General features: G+C 48.6%; 1 protein-coding gene across 10 annotated transcripts in view; it reads right to left on the reverse strand.

Annotated features, from left to right (window-relative positions):
- ENTPD6 (ectonucleoside triphosphate diphosphohydrolase 6) overlaps window positions 1-19,223 on the reverse strand; it is a 31,560-nt gene extending 12,337 nt beyond the window's left edge. The window contains exons 1-6 of one of the 10 annotated variants that reach the window (XM_077951089.1): window positions 19,070-19,223; window positions 18,683-18,780; window positions 17,005-17,095; window positions 6,955-7,273; window positions 4,645-4,721; window positions 545-688 (exon numbers count right to left, since the gene is read on the reverse strand). In XM_077951089.1, coding sequence (XP_077807215.1) covers window positions 545-688; window positions 4,645-4,721; window positions 6,955-7,246 — 513 coding nt within the window. In that variant the 5' untranslated portion in view covers window positions 7,247-7,273; window positions 17,005-17,095; window positions 18,683-18,780; window positions 19,070-19,223. Of the gene's footprint in view, window positions 1-544; window positions 689-4,644; window positions 4,722-6,954; window positions 7,277-7,764; window positions 7,838-17,004; window positions 17,096-18,682; window positions 18,781-19,069 lie in introns of those variants that run through there. The other 9 variants (XM_077951088.1, XM_077951087.1, XM_015149629.3 and 6 more) reach the window with 9 other exon arrangements.
- Window positions 19,224-20,540: the final 1,317 nt, after the last annotated feature.

Raw genomic sequence — 20,540 nt, forward strand, 5'->3', positions numbered from 1 at the left:
GAGACAAGGTCTTGTTCTGCTGCCCAGGCTAGAGTGCAGTGGCATAATCACCAGCTCAGTGCAGCTTTGACCTCCTGGGCTCAATCAATCCTCCCACCTCAGCTTCCTAAGTAGCTGGGATGACAGGAATGCGCCACAATGCACAACTAATTTTTGTGTTTTTGGTAGAGATGAGGTCTTGCTATGTTGGCCAGGCTGGCCTTGAACTGCTGGGCTCAAAATGATTTGCCCACCTTGGCCTCCCAGAGTACTGGGAGTACAGGCATGAGCCACTGCGCCCAGCCCACAGTACACTTCTAAAATCAAGCTGCTTTCCTTATTATAAAACACAGATTCACTCTAGAAAACACGAATAACCTTAAATGTCACAAGGAACAAAGTATCAATGCCCACCATCCCTCCACCTAAAAGTGATGCTGCAAACTTTTCTTCAGAAGCATCTGTGTCCTGCCTGATGGTGCGGCACTGGTGAGACAGCAGGTGTTTTTAGTCATCAGTAGGTCCTGGGGGCTGGCTAATGGCACTGGGGAGTGGCCAGGCTCACCTTCTGTAGTAACTTCTGGGCCTTTTCTCCAGGTAACAGGCGTAAGCCAGCTGTGGCCTTGAGGACCAGAGGGGTGGCCTTCCAGAAGTCGAATGGAATGTCCTGTTTAGCAACATCCAGTAGTTCCTGGATTCCCTGAGCGCTCTGTGAACACGGTAAGAGCAAAGCAGGGTTTGTCAAATGCAGCATACAGGGTCACACGTGCTGCTTCCACCCTTCCGGGTTTTTTTGGTTTCTGGAGACAGTCTCACTGTGTTGCCCAGGCTAAAGTGAAGTGGCTTGATCACAGTTCATTTGCAGCCTTGAATTCCTGGGCTCAAGTGATCCTCCTGCCTCAGCCTTCCATGTAGCTGGGACAAGGGCGTGAGCCACGATGCCCAATTAATTTTTAAAAACTTCTAGGCCGGGCGCGGTGGCTCAAGCCTGTAATCCCAGTACTTTGGGAGGCCGAGGCGGGTGGATCACGAAGTCAGGAGATCGAGACCATCCTGGCTAACATGGTGAAACCCCGTCTCTACTAAAAATACAAAAAACTAGCCGGGCGTGGTGGCGGGCGCCTGTAGTCCCAGCTACTCGGAGGCTGAGGCAGGAGAATGGCGTAAACCCGGGAGGCGGAGCTTGCAGTGAGCCGAGATCACGCCACTGCACTCCAGCCTGGGTGACACAGCGAGACTCCGTCTCAAAAAAAAAAAAAAAAACAAAACAAAAAAAAAAAAACTTCTGGCCTGGTGCGGTGGCTCATGCCTATAATCCCAGCACTTTGGGAGGCTGAGGTGGATCACAAGGTCAGGAGATCAAGACCATCTTGGTTAACACAGTGAAACCCTGTTTCTCCTAAAAATACAAAAAATTAGCCAGGTGTGGTGGTGGGCGCCTATAGTCCCAGCTACCCAGGAGGCTGAGGCAGGAGAATGGCATGAACCTGGGAGGCAGAGCTTGCAGTGAGCCGAGATGGTGCCACTGCACTCCAGCCTGGGTGACACAGCGAGACTCCATCTCAAAAAAAAAAAAAGAAAAGAAAAAAAAACTTCTTATAGAGACACTATGTCTCTGTGTTACCCATGTTGGTCTTGAACTCCTGGCCTCAAGCCATTTCCCACCTCAGCCCCGCAAAGTGCTATGATTAGAGTCAGCCACCATCCCTGGCCCTTGCTTTTATAAATTTTTTTTTCCTGATTTTCAAAATCTGCAGGAAACAGTGACGCAAGTGGTACTGGCAGGTGTGTGGGAACACAGGGACCAGGTGAAACACGGCAGGGGGAGGACAGGTCAGGAGAATAAGCCTGCTGTTCTACTGCAGCCTGGTGACCTAAGCCCACACCCAGACCTGTGCCAATCCTCAAGGGCAATCTCAGGTGAGCCTCAGCTTCGCTGGACATTGCAAAGGTGTGGCACTAGGCAATTCTGGGGTCCCTCCTGGCACTAAACCCCCATGACACCTACATCGAGGAGTCACTTCACCTGCCAGAGTGCTGGATCCAGAACCCAAGGCTGGATGAGGCCCTATGTCGGTGTGTGCATGAGAGTGAAGGCCTGGAAGGCGGCCGGGTGTTGTAGACAGGTATGATTCTGTGGGGACACGTGGGCTGCATCTGTCCAAGGGAAAAACACATTCCTCCTATCCAGAAATCCCACTCCAGTAATTCATCTTGGGAGGCCGAGGTGGGAGGATCACTTGGGCCCAGGAGGTCAAGACCACCCTGGGCAACACAGCAAGACTCCCATCTCTACAAAACATTTAAATATTAGCCGGGCATTGCGGTGTGCACCTATGGTCCCAGTTCCTCGGGAGGCTGAGGTGGGAGGATAATTTGAGCCCAGGAGGCAGAGGTTGCAGTGAGCTGTGATTGTGCCACTGCACTCCAGCCTGGGTGACAGAGAGAGACCTCATCTCGGGAACAAAAAAATAGAGAATTCATCTGAGAGATGCCCCTTGCGTGTGTGGATAATGAAGTATGTGTCAGGTGCAGCCTTTTTCTACTGTCAAGAGAGAAAAATTGGCCGGGCGCGGTGGCTCACGCCTGTAATCCCAGCACTTTGGGAGGCCGAGGCGGGCGGATCACAAGGTCAGGAGATCGAGACCACGGTGAAACCCCGTCTCTACTAAAAATACAAAAAATTAGCCGGGCGCGGTGGCGGGCGCCGGTAGTCCCAGCTACTCAGGAGGCTGAGGCAGGAGAATGGTGTAAACCCAGGAGGCGGAGCTTGCAGTGAGCCAAGATCGCGCCACTGCACTCCAGCCTGGGCGACAGAGTGAGACTCCGTCTCAAAAAAAAAAAAAAAAAAAAAAAAAAAAAGAGAGAAAAATTGGACATTATCTAAATGTCCTTCAGAAGGGGACTGGTTCCATGAGATAAGTGTGCAGCATCCAGGCAATAACATTCAGCCAAAAAAACTAAGGAAGCTCTGCACATGCAGACATAAACGCTGTCCAACTATCCTGCTCAGCAGCAAAGCCAAGGGCCTCGGTATGGACACCACCATGGGTGTGAGGTAAAAATGAGAACACAGATGGCTCTGTTTACGTACACATCAACCAGCCTCAAAGGATGCTAAGAGAGCCAGGACGCGGGCCTCCGAGGCAGCCCAGAGTAGGAGGGACATCTGTGCTGTCACCCTGGAGGGCGTGGACATTTGTCCCACTTGAATGTGTGTCACCTACTCAAACAACTAAGGCCTTAAAAATCCTAGGAGCTTACTCTAAATTTATCTAATTTAATCAGGTTTAACTATAAGGTCACTCTAGAATCACTAATTTCAATTTCTTTTTTAACTAAGCTACAGGAAAGCAAGGCTTGAACTACATAGTCCGAGACCATGACACATTTGTGGACACGAGCAATGTACTAGCTCATGACTTAAGAAATGCCTGAACCAAAAGGAAGTTACAACTCTCTCCATAGCCCATTTTGTGGGTGCCTCAGTAGAAAATCAGGCAACCTGCAGTAATGCATCCTGCATTAGTGCATCTGTAAGCTTTAAGGACTTGAGATAGAAGTAGCAATGATACAAGCTTACATAAATCATTATTTGACAATTTTAATTAAATTTCTATTTATTTGGTTTTGTGGATTTTGCATAATACATTGTTTTTGGATGGGGTTGGAGTCTTACTCTGTCCTCCAGGCTGGAGTGCAGCGGCGCAATCTCGGCTCACTGCAACCTCTACCTCCCATGTTCAAGTGATTCTCCTGCCTCAGCCTCCCGAGTAGCTGGAACCACCACGCCCAGCTCATTTTTGTATTTTTAGTAGAGATGAGGTTTCACCATGTTGGCCAGGTTGGTCTGGAACTCCTGATCTCAGGTGATCCACCTGCCTCGGCCTCCCAAAGTGCTGGGATTATAGGTGTGAGCCACTGTGCCCAGCCCGTAACATGTTTTTAACTTTTTTCTTTACATATAAAGTCTCACTCTGTCACCTGGGGCACAATCGTGGCTCACTGTAGCCTTGACCTCCCAGGCCCAAGTGATCCTCCCACCTCAGTCTCCCAAGTAGCTGGGATGACAGTGTGTACCACCATGCCTAGCTGATTTTTAAATTTTGTAGCAATGGGGTTCTCACTCTGTTGCCCAGGCTGGTCTTGAACTCCTGGGCTCAAGAGATCCTCTTGCCCCAGCCTCCCAAAGTGCTGGGATTGCATGTGTGACCCACCAGGCCCAGCCAACGTTAATTTTTTATTTCAGTCAATGTGTGCTATCTTCAATCAGAAGCCACAACAAAAAATTAAAAATGTATTATGCAAAATTCACAAGACAAAATTAGTGTAAAAATATGAATAAGTAAACTGTCAAATAATGATTTTTGTAAGTTTGTAGGATTTGTGCTTCTGACCTGTACCAAGACCTCGGGACCCCCAGGTTGGAGAACTGAGTGCTGGCACAGTGGAGTCAGAGGATGGAGCCCGGTGGGGGTGCGTTCTCCTTTGGGCTCACATGCTGCACACCCTCTCTCATCTGACCATCCCAAATGGCGTGAAATGCCCAGGCAGCACCGTCAAAGCCCCCTTCCCTTGTGAAGACAGCCTACCACATTCAAAGGAAAAGAACTAGCTTGAACACATTCCGCAGTTGAACAGGGAGACACGGGAGAGGATCCTTACCTTTTCAACATCATCAGCATAGGCAGAAAGACCTGGCTTCAGTGCTTTGAAGGTTTCATGGGTCAAGGTGGGAGTTTCTAAGGGGAAAACATGTTGAAAAGGGTACAACTATGAATACACACACGAGAACACATACAATCACAACTAGCCACACTTTTTAAAGACAGACGCTGACAATACAGACCAATCCCCAAGTGGCAGGGGCCCTTCAGCTATTCCTTGTCTAAATTCTGACTCTTTGCTCATCAGAACAAGATGAGTATAATACCTAATGTCTTGGCCAGAACGTTACTTATTATTTTTTAAAAATTATATTTATTATAATTATTTTTTAAAAATTATATTTATTATAATTATTTTTTTTTTAAAGAGATGGGCTCTTGCTATGTTGCCCAGGCTGGTCTTGAACTTTTGGGCTCAAGCAATCCTCCTATCTCAGCCTTCTGAGTAGCTGGGACTACAGTTGCAAGCTACTGTGCCCTGCATTTTACTTTTTAAGAATCCAACTTTATGGCCGGGCATGGTGGCTCACGCCTGTAATTCCAGCACTTTGGGAAGCTGAGGTGAGCAGATCATGAGGTCAGGAGTTTGAGACCATCCTGGAGAATATGGTGAAACCCCGTCTCTACCAAAAATACAAAAAAATTAGCTGGGTGTGGTGGCAGGTGCCTGTAGTCCCAGCTACTTGGGAGGCTGAGGCAAGAGAATTGCTTAAACACGGGAGGCGGAGGTTGCAGTGAGCCAAGATCACACCTCTGCACTCCAGCCTGGGTGACAGAGCGAGACTCCGTCTCAAAAATAAATAAATAAATAAAAAATAAAAATCCAACTTAACTGAAGATAATTTACATACGAAACAACTACATCGGTGTTAAATTTTAACACAGTTAGTTCTTGCTAATTCAATAAACAGAGGAACAGGACAAGTGACTTCAAACTGAAAATAGGAACACCATTTCCTTGATTCTGAGATGAATTTATTACAGGGTTCTCGAGATTAGGTTTTTTCTTCACTTTAAAAAATGCACTGTTTTAAACTATCAGGAGTGGCATGAACTCGTGCATACAACAAGGAGGAATACTAAATTCAGACACGAAGACTGGACCAGAAAAGATCAGGGACAAAACTTTTCGCAAGGTCTTTTCTCTCCAAAGAGAAAACCCTGGGACATGGCTCCAAAAGCATCGCAGGCTGATGTCTATTGCACACTTAGCTTTGAAGATGCTTTACTTTTTAATTAATTATTAAGTTTTAAAAAGTTCCATTAAAAAATTTTTTTTTGCGATGGAGTTTCATTCTTGTTGTCCAGGCTGGAGTGCAATAGCATGATCTTGGCTCACGGCAACCTCTGCCCACCAGGTTCAAGCGATTCTCCTGCCTTAGCCTCCTGCATAGCTGGGATTACAGGCTTCGAAGCCACTTTTAGAGATAAGCATATATGGCATCTAAATATTTCACTACTGTAATAAGTTACAAAATAAATGGAGTCAAAAGTAAATACAATACACCACCCAGCTTTGGAGTCTCCAGTGCCAGCAGAACCGTGCAATGCCAGGATGGTGTCTACCCCACAGGTTCTAGGTCAGCCAAGAAGAGCGTGGGACACCCAGGGGACCTGCCTGACAGGGGCTGCAAACTCTCACTGGCTATGGCTAGAGACACATGGAGGGCGAACCTCAGGGTCACGGGCACGAGACGGGTATCAGGGAACCAAGGGAAGAGGGTGGTCGGAGAGCAGAGGAAAGGGTGGCAAGGGGGACCCCTCAAGAGAAGCCGCCCATCCCGGCCTGAGGCCCACCCTAGAAGCACAGCCAACGGGGTCCAGGCTCCAGCTCCCTTTTCCAGCTGAGACCCCTCTCGGCTGTTGCCCCCAGCCATCTTGGCCCACCTGGCAGCTCCTGGTCAAGCCCAGGAGCCTTTGCTACTTATCTGGCTTTCCTGATTTTCTGGCTCCCATGGGCCTGAATCTGGGGATACTTCCTGCCTGAACTCCCCACAAAGCCCCAAACAGCCACTGGCCTAAATCCTGGTCCTAGCCACCTGACCTGCTGGTGAATGTGGGGAGGGGATGGGCCACCAAACACCTTCAAGGTCTCAGCTGCCCTTCAGCATGATCACCACTCACTAGTGTAAGAATGATCTGGGACTCCCGGGAAATTCAGATTCTTGGACCCCAGGCTACATCGGCGTCAGCATCTCTGGGAAATTGCATTTAGACAAGCTCCCAGGTGAGTCTGCGGCAGGGGACCTGGCCAACACCGTAGCACAGGGGAGAAGATCCCGAGAGCCCTGCCATGAGAGGCGGGTACCTCTGGGGGGCCGGGCGAACTGGAAGACGTGTACTCGGGTGCCAGTGCTTCCTGCATCAAACATGATCCCGTAGAAGACCTCGTGCCCGTCTGCAGCTGTCCCCTGGGGACTGTGGGCCTGCTGACCCCACCGGGTCCCCGGGGCTGCCCTGGTGATGCTGAAGAAGGCCTGGGTGGCGGTGGCCCGGTGCCACTTGATGTAGGCAACATAGATGAACAGGCCCACACACAGCCCCAGGGGGTATGCCACCTTCGCCACCCGCAGGCTCCCGTGGTTGGATATTTTTCTCATCCTTGTCTGCCAAGGACCGTGCTGCGGCTGCTGGTGGGAAGGGGGAGAGGCAGGAAGAGCACGTTAGGGTGCCAAGTTCCAAGGAGAGTCAGACGTCCCCAGGTCCAGGGACAAAATGTTCAACCTGAAACCGCTCCATGTTCCCCCCAGGAATCAGAAGCTTCATTTGATCCTCATAATGATTCCAGAAGGTGTGAGCCCATCTCACAGAAGAGGAACTGAGGTTTACAAAGGCAGGACAGCCTGCTCAAGGTCGCACACCTTGCAGGTGCTGACCTGGCGCACAGGCCACAGCTGCTGCCTCCTCTAAGGGAGGGCCCCACGGGCAGCTTGGGACACATGGCGATTTATGTAAAAAAAAAGCCACATGTAAATGGTGTTCCCAAACTGTTCATGGGAACAGAAGCACATATCTGATTCAGTCTTTCAATCCTCAGTTATACTTCTATTCAGGCAATTTACTTTTCGAAAGGTTTAAACTCCAGCCCTTGGGCAAGTACTGAGAGCCCCAGACAAACCTGAAAAATGTAGCTCGTTTTTCTGGAAGTTTCTTAACGAATACCTTTTTTCATTCATGTAGCCCATTTCTGCCAAGGAGATAATATTGTCTGTGTACTTCCAAAGCCTACAAAAATTCTACTAGAGTAGCAAAAAATTCATTGGGTACCATTATTTTTGGATCAATACACCCAAAATGAAAGCATTTGTTCAAGTTTCATTGGCTGCTCCAGTGTGAGGCAGCATGTAGGAACCTGAGACTTCAAAGGACAAGAAGCGTGGGCCGACTCTAGGGCCGCCAACCCTGGGGAACGTCCATCAGCCTGTCCCCCGCTCACTCTCTCAGGCGGTCCTGGTGACTGGCCACTCCGAGGGGAGCAGGGGTCAGGAGGGTGCCGGGCTGGAAGGGATACCGGTTCTGCCTGCCGCCACGTATGACAGTGGGCAAGATGCCCCCTCGAGGGGGCCAGCCTCATCTGTAAGGTGGGGCTGCTCATGGGAGAGCCCCTCGTGACTTTGGGGATTCAGTGTGCTCAGAACAGGCTGCAGAGAAAGCATGTGGCACACGCGGGCTTTACAGAAGGGCAGCAGGAGGTGACATCTCTGTGGAGCCAAGGACAGCATGGCTGCACTGCTGAGGAGAGGGCAGTGGCAGTCCAAGGGGCAAGTCAGCAGCGACCTGCACTACCTGAGGCTGTTGGGGCACAGCAGAATGGAAGGACAGGGCCCGTGGGGCAGAGCACAGGGAGCAGGCCCTTCCTGGCCCCTCCTTACTGAGGTCCCACCTGTGGCCACAGCTGGCTATCCTCAGGCCCAGAGAGGTAAGGCAAGCACTGCCACAGTGCCCTGTGCCGAGGGAAGAAGCCTCACCAGTGGCCTGGCTACCCACACTGGGGCAGGAGACAGGAAAACCACCCTTTCTTGAGCATCTGCCATGGGCAGGGCTGCAAAAAGGCTCTCCTGGCAGGTGCCAAGGTGCAGCCCCTCCCCAGCCCTATGTTGGGCCTGGGTCCCACCACACTCAGGAGCTTCCCACAGCTCTCCTCTCAGGATCATGTTGCAGCCTCTGCCTGGGCCTGTTCCTGTCGGCCCCTGCTGCTTCATCACACTCTTCTGTCCTTGCCCACAGTGCTCTGAGAACAGTGCCGCCTTCTGCCCCTAGAACTCAGCCTCTCCCTGCCTCAGGCCCCTGGCACAGACTGGATACCCATTCCCAGAATACTGGTCCACCACCCTGGCACCGTGTTTTCATTCTGAAACCTCCACTGAAATGTCACTGCCACCCCCTTCCCGGATGCCCCCAACCTCCACATGCCCCATCACATACTCTCTGAGCTCCCTTTACCCACCACCAGCTGTGATGGAACCAGTATTAATAGACCTGGTTCCTGTAGGTCTGTGTCTCCCGTCTAGGCCATGAGCCCCCAGGGCAGGGACTCAGTTTGTCTTGTGCTGCTGCTGCCCAGCATGGTATCCAAGCCCTTCTTTAGAATGGAAGAGGCTGCTCCTCCACCCCTGCACTTCTATAACGTCACCAGACACACAACAGAATCCTGTAGAAAATCCATTAACAGGGAGAGGACACAGCAAGACGGTAGAAGAAGAAGCTCAAAGGCCCTCGTTCCCTTACAGAGAAACATTAAAAACAACTAGAGACTGGTTAAAATATTGCATAGGAGCTCTGCAAAACAGGCAACGATCTACAGCAACCAAGAGAATGCCCAGTCCAGAAGCAGTCACATTCAGGATGTCAGGAACTCTGCGGTGCTTCACTCACTCCTGCCCCATGCCTCCCCAGCACGGCGCCACCTGATGAAAGCAGCAGCCCGGTTCCCAATTCCTTCCCTTGAACTGGAGGCAGCGGAGCGGACCTTTCTGCAACATCCTAATCTGTCCTGGGCTGCCTGAGGAACAGATCTCTGTTTCACCCGACTCTGAGCTCAGAGCTCAGATGGGAAGTCAGGGAAATGGTTGTGAGCATTGCTAGGCAAAGCTGTAGGGTGACTACAACCCCACGCATACCTGGGGCAAGAATGACAGGTGAGAAATACAGTAGAACATCTCAAGCCCAAAGAGGGACTGGGGGAGACTTTGGGAAAGTAATATATATATGTACTCAAAGCTTTGTAAAAGTTCAATGGAGCCAACAAGGCAAATAAATTGTGTTCTGGCAGACATTAAGACCTGCTTTCTCTTACCAAAAAAAAAAAGGGCACACATTTTATCAAAATTTGACAATTCAGAGTTAAGGGTACTGAGATTAAGCATCACAACACCAACTTAAACAAAACAGCAATGAAAAACTGGTTATTCAACTTGGAAAGAGGAACTAAAACCAAGCCATAAAGGGGAGATTAAATATGTGTTCCTTGATCTCAAAGTCCTTTTAGGAACAGCAGTTCCAGGCACATGTGAGCAACACATCACACCACCAAACCCCAATTCCAGAATCTAAATTTACAATGATAGAGAAACAAAGGTAACTCCGGGCCGGGCGTGGTGGCTCACGCCTGTAATCCCAGCACTTTGGGAGGCCGAGGCAGGCGGATCACGAGGTCAGGAGATCGAGATCATCTTGGCTAACACGGTGATACCCTGTCTCTACTAAAAAATAAAAAAAACTAGCTGGGCGTGGTGGTGGGCGCCTGTAGTCCTAGCTACTCAGGAGGCTGATGCAGGAGAATGGTGTGAACCCAGGAGGCGAAGCTTGCAGTGAGCCAAGATGAAGCCACTGCACTCCAGCCTGGGCAACAGAGCGAGACTCCACCTAAAAAAAAAAAAAAGAAACAAAAGAAAAACAAAGGTAACTCCAAATACACTTCTTGGTATATTCCAAAGGGAAGCCTGAAGATATTTTTAAATAGTCATGAATATGGGGAAATTGAAAAAAACACATACACAGGCCCAGGGAAGATGCATCCTCAGAAGAAACCTGAGGAGACTTCAGCCTTCATCCTGAGCTGATCCGTAGTAGGCTTAGACAGATCCTGCTATTTGGTGGGGGCCATTCCCAAAACAGAGTTAGTCTGCAAAGAGTGGGACATGGAGCTGTTTTTCAAATGCCCAATGTTCAGCAAAAAACTCACAAGGCATACAAAGAAACGGGAAAACAGCTCACTCAGAGGAAGAAAATGAAGCGGCAGAATCCATCCTTGAAGAAATGCAGGCACTGGATATACTTGACCAAGACTTAAAAATGACTATCTTAAATATGCCTTTTAAAAGAGCTGAAGGAAAACAGATAAAGAATGAAAATAAATCAAGAAAACAACATACGACAACAAAATGAGAAATTATAAAAAGGAATCAAACAGAAATTGTGGAGCTGAAAAATACAAAAACTGAACTGAAAACTGTGACCAGAGGAATTTGAGTCGGCACAGGAATCAGCAAACTTGAACACAGCACATTTGAATACATCAAGTCAGAGGAGCAAAAGAATGAGGAAAGTAAGCAGAGCCTCAGGGACTTAGGGGCCTCCCTCACATGCACCATGCACATTATAGAAGTCTAAGAAGGAGAAGACAGAATGGGGCAGAGAAATTATGTGAAGAAAGAATAGCTAAAAACCTCCCAAATTTGACTAAAGACATGAATATAAACATCCAAGAAGCTCAGTAAACCCCACATAAGATAAACCCAAAGAGACCCACACTAAGACACAATGTAATCAAACTGTGTAAAGACAAAGGCAGAATATTGAAAGCAGCAGAAGAATGGTTCATAATGTACAAAGAATCCCCAATAACACTGTTAGCCAATGTCTTAGCAGAAACCTCAGAGGCCAGAGGCAGTGGGATGATACACCCAAACTGCTAAAAGAAAAAAAAAAAAAATCCGTCAATGGAGAGTTCTATATTCAGCAAAACTGTCCTTCACAAATGAGGGAGAAATTAAGACACTTCCAAATTAATAAAAGATGTGGGTGTTCACTGCCACTAGATCTGCCCTACAAGACTGCTAAAGGGAGTTCTGGAAGTTAAAACAAAAGGGCACTAGACAGCAGCTAAAAGCTGTAAGAAAACACAAACATCGGCCGGGCGCGGTGGCTCAAGCCTGTAATCCCAGCACTTTGGGAGGCCGAGACGGGCGGATCACGAGGTCAGGAGATCGAGACCATCCTGGCTAACACGGTGAAACCCCGTCTCTACTAAAAAATACAAAAAACTAGCCGGGCGAAGTGGCGGGCGCCTGTAGTCCCAGCTACTTCGGAGGCTGAGGCAGGAGAATGGCGTGAACCCGGGAGGCGGAGCTTGCAGTGAGCTGAGATCCGGCCACTGCACTCCAGCCTGGGCGACAGAGCATGACTCCGTCTCAAAAAAAAAAAAAAAGAAAGAAAACACAAACATCTCCAGCAAACGCAAACGGAGGGACAAATTTAGAAACTAGTATTAGTGTACAATTGGTCTGCAACACTACTTAATATTTTCTTCAGGATTTAAAAGATATATGCATAAAAATAATTACAGGTTTATGCTAATGGTACATACCCAATACATACAGATGTAATCTGTGACATCAACAACAAAGTGGGGGTAGATGGAATTGTAAAGGAGAGGTTACTGTGAACTGACTGAAATTAAGTTGATATCAATTTAAAATAGATTGCTATAACTTCAGGATGTTATGTATGCAATCCCTATGGTTGTAACCACGATGAAAATATCTGTAGCATATACAAAAAAGGAAATGAGAAGGGAATCAAAAACGGAACCTACAGATAATCAACTAAATACAAAAGAAGGTAGTAATGAAGGACAAAAAAGCTATAAAATATATACAAACAACAAAATAGCAAAAACAAGTCCTTTCGTATGAGTAATTACTTTAAATATAAATGGATTAACTCCTCAATCAAGAGACACAGATTGACAGAATAGATTAAAAAACAAGACCTGACTACAGCTGACCCTCAAACAACATGGGTTTGAACTGCACAGGTCTACTTATATCCAGATTTTCTTCCACCCCTGCCACCTCTGAGACAGCAAGGTCAACCTTTCCTCTTTCACCTGCTCCTTAGCTTACTCGACATGAAGACAATGAAGATGAAGACCTTTATGATAATCCACTTCCACTTACTAAATAGCAAATACATTTTCTCTTTCTTATGATTTCTTATTATAATAACATTTTCTGTTCACCTGCTTACCTCATAGTAATAATACAGATTATAGTTCATATAACATACAAACTATGTGTTAATCAACTATTTATGTTATCAGTAAGGCTTCTTCAACAGTAGGCTACTAGTTTGGGAGGCAAAGGCGAGAGGTTTTTTTTGAGCCCAGGAGTTTGAGACCAGCCTGGGCAGCATAGGGAGAACCTGTCTCTACAAAAAATCAAAAAATTAGCTGGACATGGTGGTGTGCGCCTATAGTCCGAGGCTCCTCGGGGAGGCTGAGGTGGGAGAATCACTTGAGCCCCAGAGTTCAAGGCTGCAGTAAGCCATGATTGCACCACTGCATTCGAGACTGAAGTTACACTTGGATTTTCAACTGCAGGTGAGGGGTTGGTATCTCTAACCCATATTGTTCAAGGGTCAGCTGTATATTCTATCTACAAGAAACTCGCTTTAGATCTAAGAGCACATATGGGCTGAAAGTAAAAGAATGGAAAAGAGTCAACACAAGGAGTGACCAAAGGAGAGCAGGGGTTGCTATACCAATATCAGACAAAAGAGACTTTAAGTCAAAAACTGTCACAAGAGACAGAGAAGTACATTATATCATGATAAAATAGTCAATTCACCGGGAATATAAAATGATTGTTAACATACATGCAACAAACATCAAAACCCCTAAATATATAAACCAGACACTGATAAAATTGAAGAGAAATAGACAACTATCAATAATAGTAATATTATTATACTAGGAGACTGAAATGTCTCACTTTGAATAATAGACAGAAAAATGAGACAGAAGATCAACAAAGAAACAGAGGACTCAAACGACACTACAGAGCAAGAGTGTAACAGAACACCCTACATGCAACGCCAGATGGTGGGCTACAAAACATGCCTTAATGCATTTTAAACAATCCAAACCATACAAAGCATCTTTTCCAGTCACAATGGGGTGGCACCAGAAATCAACAGCAGAAGGAAAACTGGATAATTCACAATTATGTGGAAATTCAGCAGAGCACAACCTTAAACAACCAAAGAGTCAAAGAAGAAGTCATAACGAAAATCAGAAAATACCTTGAGATAAGTGAAAACAAAAACACAACCTTCCAAAACTTACGGGATGCAGCAAAAACAGTGCCAATAGGGAAATGTACAGCTGTAAACACTTGCTTTAGAAGAGAAGAAAGGGCTCAAACAACCTAACTGTACACCTTAAATAACTACTAAAAGAACAAACTAAACATAAAGCTAGGAAAAGGAGGAGGAAAAAAGGAGGAGAAAAAAAGTAAAAAAACGAGCAGGAAAATAATAAAGATTAGAGGAGGATAGAGAATAGAAAAATAGAGAAAATAAATGAAACTAAAATTTGGTTCTTCAAAAGTCAATGTAACTGTCAAACCTTTGGCTAGACTGACTAGGAAATAAAGAAAGAAGACTCAAATAGCTGTAATCTGGAATGAAAGAGGGGACATTACTACCTATTTTACGGAATAAAAATGATTATAAGAGAATACTATGAACAACTGTATGCCTACAAACTGGATAACCTAGATGAAATGGACAAATTCCTGAACACAAAATCCACCAAGATAAATAATAAAGAATTTGGCAATGATTTCTTAGATATGACACCAAAAGCACAGGCAATCAAAGCAAAAATAAACAAGTAGAATTACATTAACTAAATGGCTTCTACCCAGCAAAAGAAACAATCACCAAAATGAAAACACAATCTACAGAATAGGAGAAAATAGATAAACAGTACATCTGCTCTGAAAGGGGTTAATAATCAGAATATATAAAGAACTCTTAAAAGTCAACCACAAAAATCTGATTAAAAAATAACAGATAAAAAGCATACAAAAAGAGGCTCAACATCATGAGTCATTAGCAAAATGCAAAACTGCAATGACCTATCACATCATATATTAGGATGGCCATTATCAAACAAACAGAAAATAACAAATATTAGTGAAGATGTGGAGAAACTGGAACCCCTGTGCGCTGCTGGTGGGAAAGTCAGATGGTACAGCTGCCTTGGAAAACAGCACGGAGTTTCCTCCGAAAATCAAAGCCAGAACTACCATATGGTTCAGCAATCCCACTTCCAAAAGAGTTGAAAGCAGGATCTTAAAGAGCTACACACTTACATTCACTGAAGCATTATTCACAACAGACAAGACAGAAATAATCCAAACATCCATTGACAGATGGATACACAAAATTCAATTTAGAACTGAATGGAATTTTGAATGAAATATTATTCAGTTTTAAAAAGGAAGGAAATTCTGACACATGCTACAACATGGATGAGCCTTAAAGGCATTTGACTAAGTGAAATAAGCCAGTCACAAAAAGACAAATATTGTAGGATTCCACTTACATGAGTTACCTAGAGCTGTCAAATCATACAGACAGAGGGTAGAAGAGCAGGTGCTGAGGGCAGGGGGGTGAGGAGGACTTATTGGGTAAAGAGTTCCAGTTGGGGAACATGAAAAGGTTCTGGAGATGGATGGTGATGGTGGTTGTGAATGCACTTAATGCCACAGAACTGTACGTTTAAAAAGGGTTACGTTGGTAACTTTTGTGTTATGCCTATTTTATCGCAATGTTTAAAATCCTTCAATGGCTAGGCCAGGCAGGTAACAGAAGTAAGTTCTGTTGGTATAGGACTTAAGGAACTCTGTGGGGTGAGGGATGGGGATAAAGAGAGCAGGGCCCACCCACTGTGTCAAATACAAAACGTTTTACAGTTCTGATCACACTCACGCCCTACTCTCTCAACGAAGGAGACAGATCATGCCTTACTAAGATTCTTCCTGCTGAAATGTGCTGGCGGAGCTCCTCCCTTGGGCTCCTGGCTGCTCTGCCATTTCCATAGCACATGACATGTACAGTTCTTCTTCCAGGCCCCTCTCAATCTGGTTAGACTCCAGGAGTAGGGACCAGCCCCCATCCCAGAACCTCCAACACCCAACACAAAACCAGAGCCCAGCAGCTGCTCAGCCAGCACTTGTTGAAGGGGGTCCACTGATGGCTCAGCAGTGTACTGAGGGGGAGAATGGGCAGTAGGAGGAAGATGCAGGCATCACAGATGCCACAGGACTGGGTGATGGCCATGAGCTGAAACAGGTCATCTGGGAAGGGACCGTTTGGCAGGAGGCAGCAGTGATCAGGTTTTCAACATGCTGAGTTTGATATGCCAGTGGGACATCAGTGGGAAACAGGACAGGCCTTATGAGAGGTGACAGGTTTGGGGTTGGTCCAGAAATAGGATGGACTCTATGAGAGGTGACAGGCTTGGGGCTGGGAATGATGCACATTAAGGCAACGTTAGCTGAGATTGGGAGAAGAGACATGGCACTAGGAATGTCCATTCCAAGGTAGCGCCTCTCATACCACAACAGTCTCCCTTCCTTAGTGGACTATAACCCAAAGTTTCAGGTTTCTAAGTAATCATCAAATGTTTAATTAAATTACAGTATTTATAGAGAAAGTTCTGAAACAGTCCAGGGATGAATAGTGGGGACAAAAAGCAATAGTAACACCCTACAACTGTGAATATGTTTAATAAAATCCTTTTCATGTAATCAAGTTTTTTTTTTTTTCTTTTTTGAGACAGAGTCTCACTCTCTCACCTAGGCTGGAGTGAAGTGGCACAATCTTGGCTTACCGCAACCTCCGCCTCCCAGGTTCAAGCAATTCTCCTGCCTCAGCCTCCCAAGTATCTGGGATTACAGGCACACGTCACCACACCTGGCTAATTTTTGTATTTTTAGTACAGACGGTGTTTCACCATGTTGGCCAGGCTGCTCTCAAACTCCTGACCTCAAATGATCTGCCCACCTCGGCCTCCCAAAGTGCTGGAATTACAGGTGTGAGACACCGCACCTGGCCCATAATCAAGTCTTATCATGTCCTTTGTTAGTCTAAGAACCATATTCTACATGATCAGATTCACAGGTGGTATATTAAATCTAGAGGCAAAGTTGCTAGTTATTTATTGTCTACCCATTTAAAATAACCCTTTATGTGCCATGTCCCGTGTCCAGTGCCCCACAAAGCCCACCTCACAGCCCTGGGTTTCCCTAAGACAGCACCAAGGCCCTGGGAATGTGTGTAAACGGACCTGTCTGAGATTGCAGTCAGTGTGTGGTGGAGCACACAAGAGTCCCCAGCTTCAGTCCCCAAATTGAACGTGCTTTATCACTTCACCTTCCCTGTAAGTACAAGACTACTTTAGATATCCAAAAAACACTCACATACATAGACATACCTTACATAGACATAATTACTGAAGTTACACACCAAGTTCAGGAAGACAAAAACAAGAGTCCAATTAGAACACAGTACTGAGAGAGCACAGAACCAGGAACAGCCTTGCTCATGCACAGGGGTGGGAAGAAGAGTTCTTACAATCATGTTCACCATACCCTCTCCCCAAGGAACAGGTCACCTCCATATCCCTGTGGCCCAGATCTTAACACCAATGTCATTCCACTAGATTAAAGTGTTGCCCATGGCTGAGACACCTGCAGGAGGGGCAATGGGGTTTCTGTGGGAACCACTAACACCACAGCGTGAATTTGTTGATCACGTTCTCCCTGACAGACTCACTGAGGAAAACAATGTCATCTCAGTCTGTTCTTTAAAGGAGAGAGAGGGTGGGATGAGGCTGTAAGGAAGGTAGCAGGTGGGGACCAAGGGGAGGCAGGGATAGGAAGTAGGGTGCACACAGGCAAACAGAGAGGTGTGGCTCCTGCCGAGGCCACCCTCCAGGCAGGAGTCAGAGAGGAGAATCTGAGGGTGGAGCAGTGTTGTCGAGGGTGGAGCAGTGTTGTCGGTGGTAGGAGCTGCCCTGTCCCCTGGTTGGCTTTCTAGGAGATGGGGATGGCAAGCCACCTCTTGGAAATACAGGCGCCATCTGATGTGGATTGATGGCTGCCTAATCTGTTGGCCAGTTTCTTCAGGTTTTCAGTTCCTGTACACGGAAGGGCCATGAATGCAAATGCCTGCCATGCACGCTGTATCCAAAAATAAAGCACATTAGAAACTTCCACTCATCCTCCTGGGAGGTTTCAATAGGTTTTTCTCTCCTTGGCAAAAACCGGTGCATGAAAGGCCCGTCAACACCACCTGCTGTTTCCTTTACACAGGAGGCGGTGGGAGGGGAGGCGCTTCCAGATCTCCTGACACAAAGGGCTGCCCATCTCCCTGGTCCTTTACCCGAAGCTTCAGGAGGCAGACACACACGCTAGCCAGTCACTCTCTCCAGGCCAAGGGGAGGGAGACAAAAAGCAATTTCGAGATTGGTACCGTGCTTGCCAGGTCCTTCAAAAATGACTACCCGCCGCCCATGGCTGTTGCACAGCGGGTGGGAGGAAGAGTCCTTGTAATCCACCTCTCCCCAGGAAGATTCCCCCCCGCAGGCTATGGCTGAATTCCCCGCATCCTGTGTGACGTGGGTGTGTGGCTTCGCGCAGGTAAGATTGGAATACAGGTGCCTGGAGGGACACCCAGAGCTGCCCAGGCACTTCCCGGTGGCTGGTTCCTTTGCACTTATAATAAAAACACCCTCCCATCTCTCCTTCCTCTTCCACGCTCTCCTGGCTGTTGAATGTTTTCCACTGAAGGAGTCTAGTCTGTCCACATCAGGGGCTCTCCCTCCCTCGGTCCGGGCATCCGCGGCTCACAGGTCAGCTCGGGCAGAACCGCCCTGACCACCTATGAGCTCCTCGGGACATCACCCCAATGCCGGGGTGAATCGTCCTTACACCCTCAGTCCTGTCCGAGCGGCCTGATCCTACCTGTTTCCCAGAAACTGCTACGCGAGGCTTCCCCGCCGGGCTCATCCAGGAGCGGAGGGGCCTGTTCCTGACGCAGACTGGGGGCGGGTCCGCAAAAGCTGGTTGAATGAATGAACGCAGCAGGGCTGGGGCCCCCTGGGGCTAGAGGCCCCTGCTATTTGGCCCGCCCTGTGGCCCAAAACACTGGACTTGCCCCCCACCGGTCAGCGGAGCCCAGACGTCCAGGGAGCCCTAATGAAGCCTGGACAGGAAGGCAGTAGGAGGTGGGAGCCGGGGTGCGAGTGACCCCGAGGCCGTCCTCCGGAGCGCAGCGCGCCCGCGTGGGGAGGCCCGCCTGCAGTCGGTGATCCCCGGCCGCCCCCGCCAGCGCCCCGGCCCGCCGCTTACCCTGCACCGCGCGCTCGGTCACACCCACGGAGACGAGTGCCCTTTTCCGGGGAGCAGGCGGCAGCCGGTCTTTCGGGCTCTCCAGCCCCGGCCGGCGCCACCCCAACCTCCACCAGCGGGATACGACCTCACGGTTCCCTAGGACCTGGGCTCCGCCCACATACACGTGGCGTCACAGGCTGGGCGGGGCGGGGCGGGCGCACCCAGCCGCGCAGGCGCAAGCGGGACAGGAGGCGGGAGTCACAGGGTCCCTGTTGCGCAGGCCCGGGCTGCGTTGTGGGGGAGGGGCCAGTTGCCCAGGCGCGGGCCGGGGGAACCCAGTTGCGCAGGCGCGGGCCGGGTCGGGGACCCAGCTGCGCAAGCGCGGCGGCCGAATTCTAATTCCGCGGGTGGCGTTGCGGTTTTCTCCAGTCCACAACCGGGCTGGCATCGGCCCAGAGGCAGGGCTCGGCAGTCTGGTTCCCCGAGCGTCTCAGGGCGGGACCTCGCCAGATTCAAGGGGTTTCCTTGGCCGGTTTCCTCACGGCGCGGCAGAGCTGACCCTCGTCGTGCCTGGCAGGGGGCAGCCTCACAGCCTGGACCGGCCTGTGCAATTTCCCCCATCCCTCCACGTCTACATTTTATTTTTTTCTTTTTCTTTTTTTAGGACAATGCATGATGGAAATGCAGCCACATCAGAGCAGGCAGGTTCATGAAATCCACTCCCCCCCTCCCACCCCCCATTTCTTGACCCCATTTTCTTTCTTTTTTTTTTTTTTTAGCAGGGTCTCACCCAGGCTGGAGTGCAGTGGCACGATCTCGGCTCACTGCAACCTCCACCTCCCGGGTTCAAGCGATTCTGTTGCCTCAACTGGGATTACAGGCGTGCGCCACCACGCCCGGCTAATTTTTGTATCTTTAGTAGAGACGAGGTTTCACCCTGTTGGCCAGGCTGGTCTTGAACTCCTGACCTAAAGTGATCCTCCTGCCTCGGCCTCCCAAAGTGCTGGGTCTGCAGGCATGAGCCACCGCACCCGGCCTTTGACCCCATTTTCTAATGTCTTCCTAGAAATCACCAAGGTTGCAACTCCTGACTGTCCTGGCTCGCAGGCCCCGGCTTACTTAGGGGCCCCAGGGTGGGGGCTGCCCACGTGCACACCTATGCTAGGCGCCCTCATTCCCGCAAGAGCCAGAGCCCCTTCCTGGCCCACAGCGTCTGGCCAAGGAGGTGTGGGTGCGCCCTAGCCAGGCCTGGCCCTAGAGGACGGCCCCACCTGCGCACTGGGGCATCTGGGAGAGATATTGGTGGAAGAAGCCCAGGTTCCTGAAGCACCAAGTGGACAAGAGTTTATTTTCAAGATGGGACGCTTTTGAGGGTGAATGAGTGCTAACTGTATGGGATGCCCAGACAGTACATAGACCAGGCCTGTCAGCCGGGCAATGCGGTCCCTGTTGGAAGGTCACCCACAAGCACCTGGTTGGACACTGCCAC

Source organism: Macaca mulatta, chromosome 10 (assembly GCF_049350105.2).
Source record: "Macaca mulatta isolate MMU2019108-1 chromosome 10, T2T-MMU8v2.0, whole genome shotgun sequence".
NCBI lineage: Eukaryota > Metazoa > Chordata > Mammalia > Primates > Cercopithecidae > Macaca > Macaca mulatta.